Source organism: Pan paniscus, chromosome 4 (assembly GCF_029289425.2).
Source record: "Pan paniscus chromosome 4, NHGRI_mPanPan1-v2.0_pri, whole genome shotgun sequence".
Taxonomy (NCBI): domain Eukaryota; kingdom Metazoa; phylum Chordata; class Mammalia; order Primates; family Hominidae; genus Pan; species Pan paniscus.
Window position 1 is genome coordinate 133714118 of NC_073253.2, and position 16122 is coordinate 133730239.

General features: G+C 56.7%; 1 protein-coding gene across 2 annotated transcripts; it reads left to right on the top strand.

The window, feature by feature from the left end:
- Positions 1-276: 276 nt before the first annotated feature.
- Positions 277-8274, top strand: REEP2 (receptor accessory protein 2). Of its 2 annotated transcripts, none has more exons than XM_034960582.4 (8): positions 277-536; positions 2316-2388; positions 2685-2761; positions 5724-5844; positions 6063-6176; positions 6537-6684; positions 6777-6907; positions 6992-8274. In XM_034960582.4, the coding sequence occupies exons 1-8, from the start codon at positions 505-507 to the stop codon at positions 7058-7060; spliced, it is 765 nt and encodes a 254-aa protein (XP_034816473.1). In that variant the 5' UTR covers positions 277-504; the 3' UTR covers positions 7061-8274. The 2 variants fall into 2 exon arrangements, with proteins under 2 accessions (XP_034816473.1, XP_008952838.2); XM_008954590.3 differs by having other exon boundaries at positions 352-536; positions 6543-6684.
- The last annotated feature ends 7848 nt before the right edge of the window (positions 8275-16122 follow it).

Sequence of the window (16122 nt, forward strand, 5' to 3'; positions counted from 1 at the left end):
CCTGCCTTATAGGGTGGTCAAGAGGATTCACTGGCAACGCAGTGAAGCTCTTAGCACAGGGGCTGGCACACAGTAAGCGCCTGATGTGGGCAGGGCAGGAGGTGGTCAGGGGTCGATTTCAGGATGTAACCATGGAGACCTCCACGACAACAGCCTAGGGCTTGAAACCCAAGAAAGATGAACAAGCGATTCGAGGAAGGCAGGGCACTGAGGGTCGGAGGCGCATGCCCGGCCACAGCAGGTGCCGGGGCGGGGGCGCGCCGCCGCCGCCGCCGCGGCCTCCCGGCCTCCCCTTTAAGAGCCGCCACCGCCCACGGCCCGCCGCTGCGGCAGGGACCTCCCCTTTAACGGCGGCGCTGGGCGCTCCGCTGCCCCCGCGGCGGCTGCTGCAGCGGCTGCTGCTGCTACTGCGGCTCCTGCTGCCGCCGCCGCCGCCGCTCGGCCTCAGGCAGCTGCATCCTCGGCCGGGCCGGGTCCCCGCCCCGCGCCGCGCCCGGCCCCGCCATGGTGTCCTGGATCATCTCTCGCCTGGTGGTGTGAGTGCGGCGGCGGCGGGGGGTGATGTGGGCTGTGATGGAGGGCGGGGGTGTTAAAGCCCGGGTGGACTTCTCCGAAGCTTCGTGCAGCAGAGTCACCTAAAGGCGCTGCGTCCTTATTTGGGGCCCCCAGAGACATGGAGATGTGGCACCCAGGACTGGAGGGGGGAATATTAGGGGAGCGTGGCAGGCCTGGCTTCCCAGGGACCTCACCCACATTCTTTATTAATAACCTCTTTTATTTCTACCGTCCTTGCTCCTGCGCCCATCCTAGAGGCTGAGCAGCACGGCTTGATTTAAAAGGGGAGGCAGGCGCGTCCCCTCCCCCACCTAGCAGGTCTGGGCTGGAGGAGATCCTCAGACCCGGGCCCTGTCCCTCTGGGGGAGGTAACAGGGTGATGGAAGAGAGTGGAGCAAGGCAGGGCCTCATCATCATTCCGCAGCTCAGAGCCATCACCAGGCCCCTTGGTCTCTCCCTTCCACTCACTGTCAGGAAACTGGGGACGAGGGCACATGCCCTTAGGCCCCCTAGGGAGGAAGTCTGGGTATCGGGAAGCAGAAATGCTCGGAGGACAAAGTGTGAGAGGTAACTGGGAGAGGGGATGTGTGTGCTCAGCCTGGGATTGTGGACCCCGCTGGGGGAGGACGCTCGGTGGCCTTCATTCCAGGCTGCCAGCCACACTGTGGAGCTGTGTCTCTGGCACCTCCCCGCGCCCCAGGAGGGAACACACACCATTCCCCACGACCCCAGACTTTGTCCTTGAGGATTCTGCTCCGCACTCCACTTGCACCAGCCGGTTTGGAAGTATCCCGCCTGTCCATGTGGAAACAGGCGACAGCCACACATTGTCAAGGGGCTGAGCCTGACAGGGGCTCCTCGTGGTTCTCGGAGCTATCCCCTGCCCTAATGAGGACACTGCCCCTCGGCCTCCACCGTTGGGGACTGACACCGGCAGCCCCACCCTGCTCCCTTCTTCCCATTCGGTGCAGCCGGGCCGGCCAAGTGCTTCTGTCCTGGTTTACTCTAGACTCCTTCTCTTCCCCCACCCACCCCAGGGGGAATGGAGGGGCCTCACGCCTCCATGTGGCCTTCAGGGTGGCTGCTTCTCTCTTGCCTGGGCAAGCCCCTAAGGGCATCGGTCCTCTTCTTTCCCGGCCTGTGTCTTGTCTGCATTCTGTACTTGGATCACCAGCGGGGCCCTCCCCTGAGCCCTGTCCCTGTGGTTTTTACATGGGGGAATAAGCCTCTTTGCCTCTCTCAGGGCCTCCTGCCCCTGTGCCCTCTGTTCCCTAGGGCCCCAGGGCCACAGTGGTACCTCTGCCTGCCAGGTAGGGTGCCCTGTTAGGTGGTGTCAGGTTCCCTCGCAGAGCCTGGCTCTGAGACAGGGAGGTGGAGGGTAAGGGCAGATGGGTGTGAATGGGCATGAGGTCAAGAAGGAAGACACCCTGTGGCAGTGACCTGACTCCCAGTCTCCATGACATATTTGTGTGTAACCAAGGATCATGGCGCAAGGGACTACATTGGACCCTCTGGCCTCTGGGCCTTTCCCTGCCTCCGGGGCTAGAGAAAAACTGAACAGTGGAGCGGGGAGGGGGCATCACCCTACCTGGCTGGGCATGTTCCATGCTGCTTTGACCTTAACCCCTGACCTGAGTTCATCAGTCCAGCGGGGAGTTCTGTCTCTCTTCCCATTACTTACCCAGGGGCTGATGCGGAGCTGGGAGGGAGAGGCCACTGCCCTTGGCTGAGAGGCCCAGTAACCATGCCTGCCTCCCTAGGCTCATCTTTGGCACCCTGTACCCAGCCTATTCTTCCTACAAGGCCGTGAAGACAAAAAACGTGAAGGAATATGTGAGTGGATGACCCTTCACCCCCTACCCAACCCACATGGCACAGAGAGGGGAGGGCACTGGGTCCTATTACAGATGGGGGTGACTTTGCACCAACACTGTCAGCCACTAACAAGACCCACCAGCAAAGGAGGGCCCTGGGTGTCCCACACAGCACCTCCAACATGGCTGGCAGGCAGAAGTGGGGTCCTTGGTGTTCTCCCCAGCCCAGGCATGTTCGACAGGCAGAGTTGGGGTCCTGGGTGTCCCTGGCCCCTCAGCCCCGTGCCCCAGCCAGCGCTTCCCTCTGTCCCTCAGGTGAAATGGATGATGTACTGGATCGTCTTTGCCTTCTTCACCACGGCCGAGACGCTCACGGATATAGTGCTCTCCTGGTGAGGTCCAGCGTCCCCTCCTGCATCTCAGGGCCCAGGGCCTCTGCCTTTCTCTACCCAGCCAGCCAAACAAAAGACTGGGCCTGGGGGTGAAGCTCCTCCCATTCCTGACAATTTCGTGGGGTCCTTGATATCTCCCCTCTCATGCCTAACTTGACCTGCAGAAGAACAGACATAGTAGTGCCAGGCGAGGGGGCTCACACCTGTAATCGCAGCACTTTGGGAGGTCTAAGTGGGTGGATCGTTTGAGGTCAGGAGTTTGAGACCAGCCTGGCCAACATGGTGAAACCCCGTCTCCACTAAAAATACAAAAAAAAAAATAGCTGGGCATGGTGGCGCCCCTGTAATCCCAGCTACTAGGGAGGCTGAGGCAAGAGAATTGCTTGAACCCAGGAGGTAGAGGTTGCAGTGAGCCGAGATCGCGCCATTGCACTCCAGCCTGGGCAACAGAGTGAGACTCCGTCTCAAAAAAAAAAAAAAAAAAAAACAAGGAGTAAGAACAAACATAATCCCCATGTTTCTTTCTGGCGGCAGCCAGAGCCCCTCAGTGGAATTCAGGAAACCCGCTTCTGCCATGCTGCCTGCGACCTTAGGCAGGTCACAGCTCTCGAGGCCTCAGTTTCCTTATTTGTAAAATAGGCATATGATTCACTCCTATAAATGCTGGATACTTGCATTTCCAAGGCATTTTCCAGGCTGTACTAGACTACGTATGTATGAGCACTTTGAGGACAGGGAATATGTCTTAATCATCTGTATATTCACAGCAGGAACTCAAAAATGTTTACTGAATGATCAGATACCTCTTGGAAGAGGGGACTAATAACACAGTTCATCGGAACTCAAGAAGAGAATTTTACCAAGGGGGAGAGGACAAGAGATCATTACATTTATAGATAAGACCCTTGCATTTGAGAAAAATAGTTTTAGAAGAGGAAAGAGATGGAGAGATGGGTTAAAAATTGAGGTAAAGGCCAGGTGTGGTGGCTCACGCCTGTAATCCCAGCACTTTGGGAGGCCAAGGCAGGCAGATCACGAGGTCAGGAGATCGAGACCATCCTGGCCAACACCGTGAAACCCCGTCTCTACTAAAAATACAAAAATTAGCTAGGCATGGCAGGGCGCAGTGGCTCACACCTGTAATCCCAGCACTTTGGGAGGCCGAGGTGGGCGGATCATGAAGTCAGGAGATGGAGAGCATCCTGTCCAATACGGTGAAACCCCGTCTCTACTAAAAAACAAAACACAAAAAATTAGCCGGGCGTGGTGGCGGGTGTCTGTAGTCCCAGCTACTCTGGAGGCTGAGGCAGGAGAATGGTGTGAACCCAGGAGGCGGAGCTTGCAGTGAGTCGAGATCGAGCCACTGCACTCCAGTCTGGGCAACAGGGTGAGATTCCGTCTCAAAAAAAAAAAAAAAAAAATAGCTAGGTATTATGGCACCTACTTGTAATCCCAGCTACTTGGGAGGCTGAGACAGAATCACTTGAACCCAGGAGGCGGAGGTTGCCGTGAGCCGAGATCGTGCCACTGCACTCCAGCCTGGCAACACAGCAAGACTCAGTCTCAAAAAAAAAAAAAATTGAGGGTAAAGGCCGGGCATGGTGGCTCCTGCTTGTAATCCTGGCACTTTGGGAAGCCAAGGCAGGAGGATCACTTGAGCCTAGGAGTTTGAGATCAGCCTGGGCAACATAGCAAGACCCGCCTATTAAAAAAAAAAATTGGCCAGGTGCGGTGGCTCATGCCCATAATCACAGCACTTTGGGAGGCCGAGGGGGACAGATCACCTGAGGTCAGGAGTTCGAGACCAGCCTGACCAACATGGTGAAACCCCGTCTCTACTAAAAATACAAAATTAGCCGGGCGTGGTGGCGCATGCCTGTAATCCCAGCTACTCAGGAGGCTGAGGCAGAAGAATTGCTTGAACCCAGGAGGCGGAGGTTGCAGTGAGCCAAGATTGTGCCATTGCACTCCGGCCTGGGCAACAAGAACGAGACTCTGTCTCAAAAAAAAAAAAAAAAAAAAAAAAAAAGATGAGAGTAGGGCAAGGGTGGTGAGGTGAAAAACAAAACTGAGGGTAGTAAATATAGATGTCTTTTTTTTCTTTTTCTGAGATAGAATCTCACTCTGTCATTCAGGTTGGAGTGCAGTGGTGTGATCTCGGCTCACTGCAGCCTCTACCTCCTGGGCTCAAGTGATCCTCCCACCTCAACCTCCTGAGTAGCTGGGACCACAGGCACACGCCACCACACCTGGCTTATTTTTTATTTTTTGTAGAGATGGGGTTTTGCTGTGTTGTCAGGCTGGTCTTGAACTCCTGGGCTCAGATGATCCTCCCACCTTGGCTCCCAAAGTGCTGGGAGATTACAGGCCACTGTGCCAGGCCTATACATGTGTCTTGACACAGCAAAAGAGAGAGCTTTGATGAAGGCCTTGTGAGGACATAGGTGACCTGAAGGAGTTTGTGACCAGAGGAGAAGGCACTATGGGGACTGAAGGGCAATCCTGGAGAAGTGAGGGTTGTGTCACGGCGGGGCAGGAGGGTCCAGAGCAAGCTAGAGAAGTCCCAGGCCTCTCGATGATAGGGAGGGCAGAAAGGGAAGGGGTGAAGACCCAGGTGTGGGCCTGCACAGTCAAGAGTTTCCCTTGGTGTTGACCCTAGGGCAGAGGAAGGGGGTTTTCTCTAGGAGTGAGAGGGCTGGGGCTTGGTGAGAGGATGAGGCAAGGAGAGTCGCTGCTGGGGGAAATTCCTTCTAGTGTCACTGCTTACCTTCCTGTTTGGAGCTTCAGCTGAGCCCTCCAGACCCTTTCGGATTAGAAAGGAGCAGTCCCATGAGCCCCATGGGGACCCCAGTGCACTAAGAGTGAGGGGCTGTGCAGGGTCACACATGGGGCCGGTGCTGCTGGACACAGGGCACCTCCCAACTCCCTGCCCTGTACTCTGCGCTTGCCCCTGTCCCAACAGGTTCCCCTTCTACTTTGAACTGAAGATCGCCTTCGTGATATGGTTGCTGTCCCCTTACACCAAGGGCTCCAGCGTGCTCTACCGCAAGTTCGTGCACCCAACTCTGTCCAACAAGGAGAAGGTTTGCCGCCACTCTCAGCTCACCTCCCAGCCTGCCCCCAGCCAAGGCAGTCCAGAGCCTGCAGCCTCATACAGACTGGCCCTCCCTGTGGGGCCCAGAGCCCAAAGTGACCTGGCAGGGCTGCTGTGGCCTCCCGGAGCAGGCAGGGGCCTCTGTCCAGGGGTGAACAAGGGTAGGGCAGGACCTCTCCTCTTCTCCCTTCCCCTCCAATCCCATAGGAGATCGACGAGTACATCACGCAGGCCCGAGACAAGAGCTATGAGACCATGATGAGGGTGGGCAAGAGGGGCCTGAACCTTGCCGCCAATGCTGCAGTCACAGCTGCCGCCAAGGTGAGATGGGGGCAGGCTCGGACTCCCAGGGCCCCTGCCTTGTACAAAGGGCCCTGGCCAGGCCCCTTTGCATCCACCCTGTACTCGGGGCTGTAGAGACTCTGGGCTCATGCAGCTGGAGGCTCCAGTCCAGGCTCTACTGCTATCTGGCCGAGTCACTTTGATTGTCCGGCCATTTCCCCATCTGTCCCCAGAGGCGAAGTGTGGCCCTGCCCCAGCCCTCAGCTCTGTCTGTGTGGGACTGGGTGAGGACAGTGTGGGGGGGGCACCGAGCCTGGGGCTGCTGCCAGCACCATGGTGACCTCTATCTCCACCCCGCCCCTTCCCCCCGGCTCTCCCGGTGCGTGGTGGTGACCCTAGGGCCAGGGGGTGCTGTCAGAGAAGCTCCGCAGCTTCAGCATGCAGGACCTGACCCTGATCCGGGACGAGGACGCACTGCCTCTGCAGAGGCCTGACGGCCGCCTCCGACCCAGCCCTGGCAGCCTCCTGGACACCATCGAGGACTTAGGTACAGGCAGGGCCCGGGGTTGGGGTGGGGCCCCAAGGGCAAGGAGTCCAGATGGGAAAGATTCCCCCACCTCCTTTTCTCCCTGCACCCAGGAGATGACCCTGCCCTGAGTCTAAGGTCCAGCACAAACCCGGCAGATTCCCGGACAGAGGCTTCTGAGGATGACATGGGAGACAAAGCTCCCAAGAGGGCCAAACCCATCAAAAAAGCGCCCAAAGCTGAGGTGAGGGCACTGGCCAGAGCTTGGGGAAACAGGCAGGGGGTGGCGGCTCCAGGCTGAGCCCCATCTTCCTCCTTCTCTCCACAGCCACTGGCTTCCAAGACACTGAAGACCCGGCCCAAGAAGAAGACCTCTGGCGGGGGCGACTCAGCTTGAGCCCCTCCACCCCCGCAGGCTGCAGAGCAAGGATGAAGCCTCAGGAGGGGCCTCAGACCCAGCCCCTGCTCTACACTGTGCCAGTAGCCTAGGTGTCTCAGGCCCCTGGGCCCCTCAGATGGCCATTTCCGGTGCCTGCCCAGTGGCCACTCTTCTGGAAGGGGCTTGGAAAAGAGGAAGGAGGCCCAGCTGTGGGGGTTGAGGGTAGAGGGTGGACCAGAGGCTGAGGACTGAGCCACCCAAGGAGGTGGGGACTGCTCGGCCTCCACCGCTGTTCCGCTGCAGCCCCGCCCTGCCCCACCCACCCAGTGCCTTGCTGAAGCCCATAGCCATCCGCTTCTCAGAGGTCCTATCGTGTCTCCACTGCTCGCCTTGGTTTGGGAGCAGGTAGGGGGATGTCCTAGCCCAGATGGACCAAGGACAGGCCTGAAGGCACATGGGGGAAAGGGAGCACACAGGGAGGACGCTGGGGACCCTGGGTGGGGCCTCCAGGTGCAGCTGTGGATGGAAGACAGGGGTTGGCCTGTGCTTCAGCGACCAGGATGGCCAGGCCAGAGCCGCAGCTGGGGGCTCTTTTCCTGGTCATTGGGTGGGGCTGAGTGCCACATGTTCCCACATTAAAAAGGGGGGTCCAGGGCTGTGTGAGTGTGTCTTTCTGGGTCTAGGGCTCGGGGGAGTTTGGGTCAAGGACTGTCCCTCCAGCAGTCACCTCCTCCCACCCTGAGCCCCACAGTCATCTGGCCCTTTCCCTGCTCAACCCTCCCTCCTAGGCTCTGAGCCTCAGAGGACCCAGCCCATGAGAGAACGGGGATCTGGGGGGCCTCTCACCTGCTCCTATGACCTTGTTCCCTTTTAGGTCACCCCATTGCCACCGTGCCCCTGGGCTGGACTCCCGTGCTCCTCAGGGCCCACCCCTGCTCTGTCTGGTACAGGCCCCTGCTGAGTGGGCCCCTCTCCTCTGCCCCTGGGGTCCATCCCCTCTTGCCCAGGGTCCCCATCCTGTACCAAGCAGACTGGGCCCTAAGACCCCTGGCAGAACCCAGCCTCTGCTCACACCCGCCCCAGCTTCTGCCACAGCTTCAGTCAGGGCCAGGAGGAACACATGAAGGAGAAAGAGAAATGCAGGAGCCGCGGGGCTCCCGGTTCCTTGGGAAGAGGGTGCCCATTGGACCTTTGGCACTGGATGAGCCAATAAACCAAACTCTGGCACCTCATTTATTTTGGCCTCTGAGCTTTGTTCTTGCCACACCAGCTGACAGGTGGGAAGGACCTCAAGTGAGAAGCAGGGTTCAGCTGGGGGAGTGGGGAGGCCAGCCTGTGACCGACAGGAGCTCTGGTGCCCAGCTAAGAGATGGGCTTGAGGGGGCTCAGTCTGGGAAAATGGTTTTGGGACTCAAGATAAAACCAGAGGCCTAGGCTGGGCGCAGTGGCTCATGCCTGTAATCCCAGCACTTTGGGAGGCCGAGGCGGGCAGATCACGAGGTCAGGAGATCAAGACCATCCTGGCCAACGTGGTGAAACCCCATCTCTACTAAAAATACAAAAATTAACCAGGCATGGTGGCGCGTGCCTGTAGTCCCAGCTACTTGGGAGGCTGAGGCAGGGGAATTGCTTGAACGTGGGAGGCAGAGATTGCAGTGAGCCAAGATCGTGCCACTGCACTCCAGCCTGGTGACAGAATAAGACTCCGTCTCAAACAAAACAAAAAACAAACACCACAGAGGCTTAGCTGGGTGTGGTGGCTCACACCTGTAATCCCAGCACTTTGGGAGGTGGAGGCAGGAGGATCCTTGAACTCAGGATTTTGAGACCAGCCTGGGCAACATGCGAAAAACACATCTGTATTTTTTTTTTAGGGGGGGAAACTGAGTCTCTATTGCCAAGGCTGGAGTGCAGTGGCGCGATCTCGGCTCGCTGCAACCTCTGCCTACCGGGTTCAAATGATTCTCATGTCTCAGCCTCCCAAGTAGCTGGAATTACAGTCATGAGCCACCATGCCCAGCTAATTTTTGTATTTTTAGTAGAGACTGGGTTTCACCATGTTGGCCAGGCTGGTCTCGAACTCCTGACCTCAAGTGATCTGCCCACCTCGGCCTCCCAAAGTGCTGGGATTACAGGCGTGAGACACCGCGCCCAGCCACGTCTCTATTTAAAAAATAATAATAATAAATAAAAACCAGAGGCCTAAGAAGGGCCAGGGGCCCCAACCCCAAGGACTGTCTTTTCCCTCAGAATCTTACCCCAAGTCTTCAGTGGACCTTCTGGTATCCAACAGAAAGTGCTAGGTGTAGGCTCTGGGGGACAAAGATCCCAGTGAGGCCCCCAGGGGACAGAGGATAGGATATGGAGCTGTGGGGCAGGCCTCGGGGACTGTGCCTAGAAAGGCCAAAGGGGGTTGAGCCAGAGACATTGAGCAAAGAAGCAGAGATGGGGAAGACAGGACAAGGGCTTGTGGAGAAACCAGCCCTGGGGACAGAGAGGGAACCAAGGGCTGAGACAAAGAGGCACAGCCTGTGTGGCACCAGGAAAGGCAGGGGTCCAGCCCTGACTACTGGGCTAGGTTGGAGGAAAGGAGGAGAAGGGAGCTGCAGGGCATGGGGTCCGAGCCCTGGGACGCAGAGCCAGAGCTCCAGGGGCCAAGAAGCACGACTGACTGGGGATGAGCTCCCGGGAAGCCGGAACCCAGGGGGAGGGAAAGGCTGGCAGAGGAGCAGAGGCAGGTACGGAGGAGAGACTGACGAAGGAAAAGAGCCGTGAGGGAGGAAAAAGGGGATCAGAGAAAAAGCTCAGCCTGAGGAAGGAAAATGAACGAAGCAGACCATGGGGTGGGTAGGGGGTATGAGTAGGACCCAGACCCAGGCTCTGGACCCCAAGTTTGGCAAAGCGCCCCTACACTAGGCTTTCCTCCTCCTTCCCTGGCATCACAGGGCATGTGCACCTTCCACACTTGAGCCAAGCTAGCCAAGAGCCCCCTGAAGTGAGGTCACAGTGGGGGATGTGAGGTGTCCCTTTTGTCTTTCCTTGGAATCCTCCAGTCAACCAGCCCTCTGAGGGACATCACCTTCACCATCAGCCTCTCAGCAATTTTGGCTCATTTTTCCATCGGAAAGGAGAGGAAGCTACCACAGTAAAATTTAGGGGAGGGATTCATTCTAGAAAAATCCCCAGAGAGTAAGATGCTGCAGTCCCACGCTAACAGCTACCATATGCCCAGGAAACCAGGTTAGGCGCTCTTTAACCTAAATCTCATTTGCTGCATACCACACACACACAAACACACACACTGGCTCACACTCAGGAGCATGCTCACATCTACAGTGACTGGTGGCTAGGCAGGTCACATCCAGATTCTGCATTGTCAAGCTCTCCGTGCACATCAGGGGTTCCCTGTGTCCACAGGAACATGCTCAGATTTCCAAGCTCATTGGTTTGTTGCTATGGAAACATTCAGGCTTCTAGAACTCTGGGCACAGGGCCTGCCCCCTGTGGTGCAGAGGAGAGAAGAGATGGAGGGTGACAAGAAGAATGGGTGGAAAGGCTCCTGGGAAAGAGGCTGGCTGGTGGCACACATCTGGGCCTAGGTGACCCCTTGCTGTCCCCTCATTCCCTGGGACAATCTCCCCTCTCCCCTTTCCCCTCTGCCTCCGTAGATCTCTCCAAGCCAGGGTAGTGGGAAAGAGATGTCAGAAATAGGTGGAAGGCCAGCGCTATGTGGAGGGTGCTCGATCACTGCCTGGGTCCCCAGGAGCCTTTGAGAGGTATTAGCTTTGGGTAGGGACTGGGGCAGGCTAGCGCTGGGTCCCATGCCCAGGCCTCCTTGGGATCGCTGGGCAGCCCTCCAGGCCTGAGGTACCTGACTATAACAGCCTCAGGTCTCTAGCTTCTTCAGCTGGCCCCCCCTCCCTTTCTTGTGGGTGCCCTACACCCAGAGAACCTGCTTAAAATGGGATTTCCAGGCTGTGACGTCAGAGGAAAGCCAGCAGCTCCATCCAGCCTCTGCCAGCTCTCCCTTGATCGGCAGAGCTGAGCCCAGCTTTGCTTGGCCTGGAGGGAGGTAGGGGGGGCACAGGAGGGAGGGCCTTGGGGGCTCTGAGCCATGGTCCCCATATCTGTGGCATCCAGAATGACAGGGAGAGGCTGTTTGCAGGCCCAAAGCCCCTCCTGGCTTCCCCACTATCTTCAATTTCCGCCAGTGCACGATCACCCCCCTCCCACATCCCCCCAGTTTCTCCCTCTCTGAGCTGGGTCAGGTCCGTCGGGAGGAGGAGGGCATCTCCTGTCCTTACCGGACAGTGGCTTTTGTGTGTGTCCTGCCTGAAACGGTGCCATATCCAGGCTGGAGGCGGCGAGGGGTGGGAGGGATGCCTGCGAGGATGGAAAAGCCCACTAGGTGGCGCAGCTGCCTCCCTATGTGGGATTCCCCGGCCCCGCGGACAATCCTCTCCCGCGGCCAGTAGGCTCCAGGTTTGGTGAGCAGAGTGCCTCATCCTCCGCTCCCTGGAGTTGGAGGTTCATGAAGAAAGCATTCTTGTGGGTGAACAGGACAGCTGTGGGTTCTCCAGCAGTCTCCCCCTAAGCCCAGTCTGTGTGCACACCTACTGCCCCAGGAGATGGTCAGACCTAGAAGAAGCCCCCCACTTGCAGTGAGGTTCCAGCACCCAGCACCCTCCCCCGAACAGATAAATTGCCAAGCTCACCCTGGGATGATTTTTTTTTTTTTTTTTTTTGAGACAGAGTCTCGGAGCTCTGTCGCCCAGGCTGGAGTGCAGTGGCGCGATCTTGGCTTACTACAACCTACGCCTCCCGAGTTCAAGAGATTCTCCTGCCTCAGTCTCCCAAGTGGCTGGGATTACAGGCACAGGCCACCATGCCTGGCTAATTTTTTGCTTTTTTTTTTTTTTTTTTAATATGGAGTCTCGCTCTGTCGCCCAGGCTGGAGTGCAGTGGCGCGATCTCGGCTCGCTGCAAGCTCCACCTCCTGGGCTCACGCCATTCTCCTGCCACAGCCTCCGGAGTAGCTGGGACTACAGACACCCGCCACAACGCCCGGAGAATTTTTTGTATTTTTAGTGAAGACGGGGTTTCACCGTGTTAGCCAGGATGGTCTCGATCTCTTGACCTCGTGATCCGCCCGCCTCGGCCTCCCAAAGTGCTGGAATTAGAGGCGTGAGCCACCGCGAAATTAGAGGCGTGAGCCACCGCGCCCGGCCTTTTTTTCCTTTTTAATAGAGATGGGATTTTGCCATGTTGGCCAGGCTGGTCTCGAACTCCTGGCCTCAAGTGATCTGCCCACCTCCCAAAGTGCTGGGATTAAAGACGTGAGCCACCGCACTTGGCCCCAACCTGGGCTTCTGAAATGGCATCTAGAGAGGCTGCTGGAGCTGAATTCAGGGTCAAGAGGGGAGAGGGACCCCTGAGGCAGCAAGGGATGGGGAACTGGGGCGGGGAGGTAGGAAGGAGAAGTTGGGTCCAGAGGCAGGGAAGCTCATATAGCTGTGGCATTCCCTGGATATGGTCTCCCTGATGGCCACAGTGGCAGTCCCAGGCCTGCTCCAGGTGCCCCCTGACCCTTCCTGTATTTTCATCTGGGGTACTATGGAGTTGAAAAAGACAAAGTCAGGCCAGGCGTGGCATGGTGGCAGACACCTGTAATCCCAGCTACTCGGAGGCTGAGGCAGGAGAATCGCTTGAACCCGGGAGGTGGAGGTTGCAGGAGCTGAGATTGCGCCATTACACTCCAGCCCAGGCGACGATGTGAGACTCCATCTCAAAAAAAAAGAAAAGTAAAAAATAAAAGAAAAAGACAAAGTCCCTAGTCTCCACATCCTGGAATCCCATAGTATTCTTGCAGCGGCTGGGGGTGAGGCTCCTCAATGATCTACCTTTCCCTGACCTTTTTCCCAAGTTGACCCTACCAGCCGTGCATCCCCTATGAATTACCCTCTCCTTTTGTCCCAGCCAGAAAAGTGATCAATAAATAATGCTGCTTGAAATATTAATGGTGAGTTTTACACCAGCATCCCTTAACTGTGTGTGCCTGTCATTTTCCTGACAGGGAAATGCATGGTCCTCCAGACAGCTCATTCCTGTCTTGGCCAACAGAGGGTCTTTCTTTGCCAAGACTTCACCCCATTCCCATCTCAGCCAGAATCATGATTCAGTCCCATCAACTAAGAAAAGGAAGTGTCCCCCAGAGATAACCTCAGTTAGCACCTCCAACCCAGGAAGGGTGGAGTAAGCTAAGCCAGGTAGAAGCCTTCCTGATACCTCAATTTCCCACGGTGTGATTGAGATCCCATTTCCTCTGTTCCATGTCCATCCTGGGCCTGCCAGGTCCAGCTTTCTGGGTGGCCAACTCAGAATAAGACTGCAGCCTCCCTGCCCGCTCCTGGATTATTTGGAGTCTAAGCAGAGGACATTTGTGTGCTCCTAGACTCCTCGAGCCCAGGTCACTCTCACCTGGTTTTGTTCTCCCAGAAGAAGGGGAGGAGTGGGAAGGACAAGGAGGTGGAGAGGAGGAGCATTGAAACTCTGGAGCCCAACTTACCCAGTACCAGTTCCCTGCTCTGCAGAAGCCATGACCGCTCAAATCTATTTTTTTTTTTTTGAGACAGAGTCTTACTCTGTCACCCAGCTGGAGTGCAATGGCATGATCTCAGCTCACTGCAACCTCCACCTCCTGGGTTCAAGAGATTCTCCTGCCTCAGCCTTCCAAGTAGCTGAAACTACAGGTGCGCACCACCATGCCTGGCTAATTTTTGTATTTTTAGTAGAGTCAGGGTTTCACCATGTTGGCCAGGCTGATCTCAATCTCCTGACCTCAAATTATCTGCCTGCCTCGGCCTCCCAAAGTGCTGGGATTACAGATGTGAGCCACCGTGCCTGGCCTCAAATCTTTTTTTTTTTTTTTCCTGGAGACACAGGGTCTTTCTCGCTTCATTGCCTACACTAGAGTGCAATGGCACAGTCACGGCTTACTGCAGCCTCAACCTCCTGGGTTCAAGCAATCCTCCCACCTTAGCCTCCCAAGTATTTGGGACCACAGGCGCACACCACCACGCCTGGCCAATTTTTTTTTTTTTTTTTTTGAGAGAAGATGGCCTTTATTGCAGCACGAACCAAGTGAGGAGGACTGCATGTCAACAGCTCTCCAGGAGCCACCAAAGGTGATGGGCCCACCCTGTCCCTGCAACAGGCCCCCCAGGGGCTAGAGCGCAGCTCCCCCCAGGAAGGGCGAGGGGTTCTTGTAAACAGGGGCCCAGACAACACAGAGAGAGGAGGCAGCATCATCAGGTGCAGTTTGCTACAAGAAAGATTGTTCTTAATTTCAAAGATGAGACACCGCCATGCCTAGCCCTGCCCTCCCGCATGCTGGAAGGCTCTGGAAGCAGCTCCTGCCTGCCTGGGGAGTTAGGCCCACCCACTGCCCGTGAGCCTGGCCCAGGCACACTGCAGCCACACAAGAAACGCTGGCAGCTGACTCCATATTTCAGAAACACAATTAGAAAAGAACTAGGCCAGGCGTGGTGGCTCATGCCTGTAATCCCAGCACTTTGGGAGGCCGAGGCTGGCAGATCACGAGGTCAAGAGTTCGAGACCAGCCTGACCAACATGGTGAAACCTGTCTCTACTAAAAATACAAAAATTAGCTGGGTGTGGTGATGCATGCCTGTAATCCCAGCTACTCAGGAGGCTGAGGCAGGAGAATCGCTTGAACCCAGAAGGCGGAGGTTGCAGTGAGCCGAGATCGCGCCACTGCACCACTGCACTCCAGCCTGGGCAACAGAGTGAGACTCTGTCTCAAAAAAAAAAAAAAAAAAAAGAAAGCTGGAATGTTACATTTTTCTCCCATACATTAAAAAATAAGAAAAAACGAACATTTTGGCTGTAGATGCTGGTAGGTGGCATCTGACTTTAACCTGAAGTTCTCCTTGGAATCCTTTTCTGCCTGGCGCTCTGCCATCCACAGTCAGCCCCAGCCCCAGGCCCCCCTCACCGGAAGATCCTGGCCCATCTCAGAGGAGGGCGGGACCCTGCGGAGTGCCTGGCAAACAGGGCAACCACTGGGAAGACATGGACTGACTTTCCTGTCAAGGTCTGTGACCTTCGGCAAATGGAAAAGGAAACAGTAACAGAAGACGGTGGCCTCCTGCCGGGACCTCAGCGGGAGGTTTGCTGGTGAAGGTTCCGGGTGAGCTGGAAATGGGTGATAAGGTGGGCTTGCTGGGCGGTGGCCTCAGGCTGTTCCTGGGCACCTGTCACATAGAGCCCTGTGGGCACACTGTGGGGCCCCACACCCGTCCCCGGGTTGTCCTGATACATAAGAGCAGAGACCCTGGAAGAGAAACCCGCTTGCCCCGTGCGACACAGGGCTCCCAAACGCTTCCCTGTGGAATCCTGCTCCCGAGGACACCTTGCCTCGCTCCACGGAACCCTTTCCCCAGCACCCCCTGGAAACACAGCAGCCGGGAACAAACTCTGCATACCAGGAATGAAGCCCTTGGCTAAGCCAGAGACTCATCAGTGCATGGATGGTGGTGAGGGGTGAGGACAGGCCCTGGGGTGGTGCTCAGTCCTGGGGACACCAGCACTGTCCTGCTCTGACCCACAGGTGGCAGGAAGATGCTGTGCTCCCAGAGTGTGAGGCCGGGAGGATGACTCAGGAGGACAGAGGCCTGGGGCTGAGGCTGTGCCCAGAGCCGGTGTGGGGAGGGGCTTGGGGGCCTTCGCAGAAGCAGCTCAGAGAACTGAGGTTGGAATCCTGCCCCAAGCATAGGTTTCTGGGACGGCAAGTGCCTAGACAGGCAGGCGACATGACAGTCACTGGGCTGGTCCAGAAACAAGGTGCTGAAGACGTTGTTGAAGAAGGAGAGATGGTACCTGCAGGCTCGCTTGCAGTCAGGGTTGAAGTTCACCTCCAGGATCTGCAGCTGCATCACCTGCTTTCCATCTGGACGGTTGTCCCACTTCAGCATGAGGTCGATGGCATACATCTGGCCAATTTTTTTAAATGATTTTTTGTAGAGACAGGGGTTGCCCTATGTTGTCCAGGCTGGTCTCAA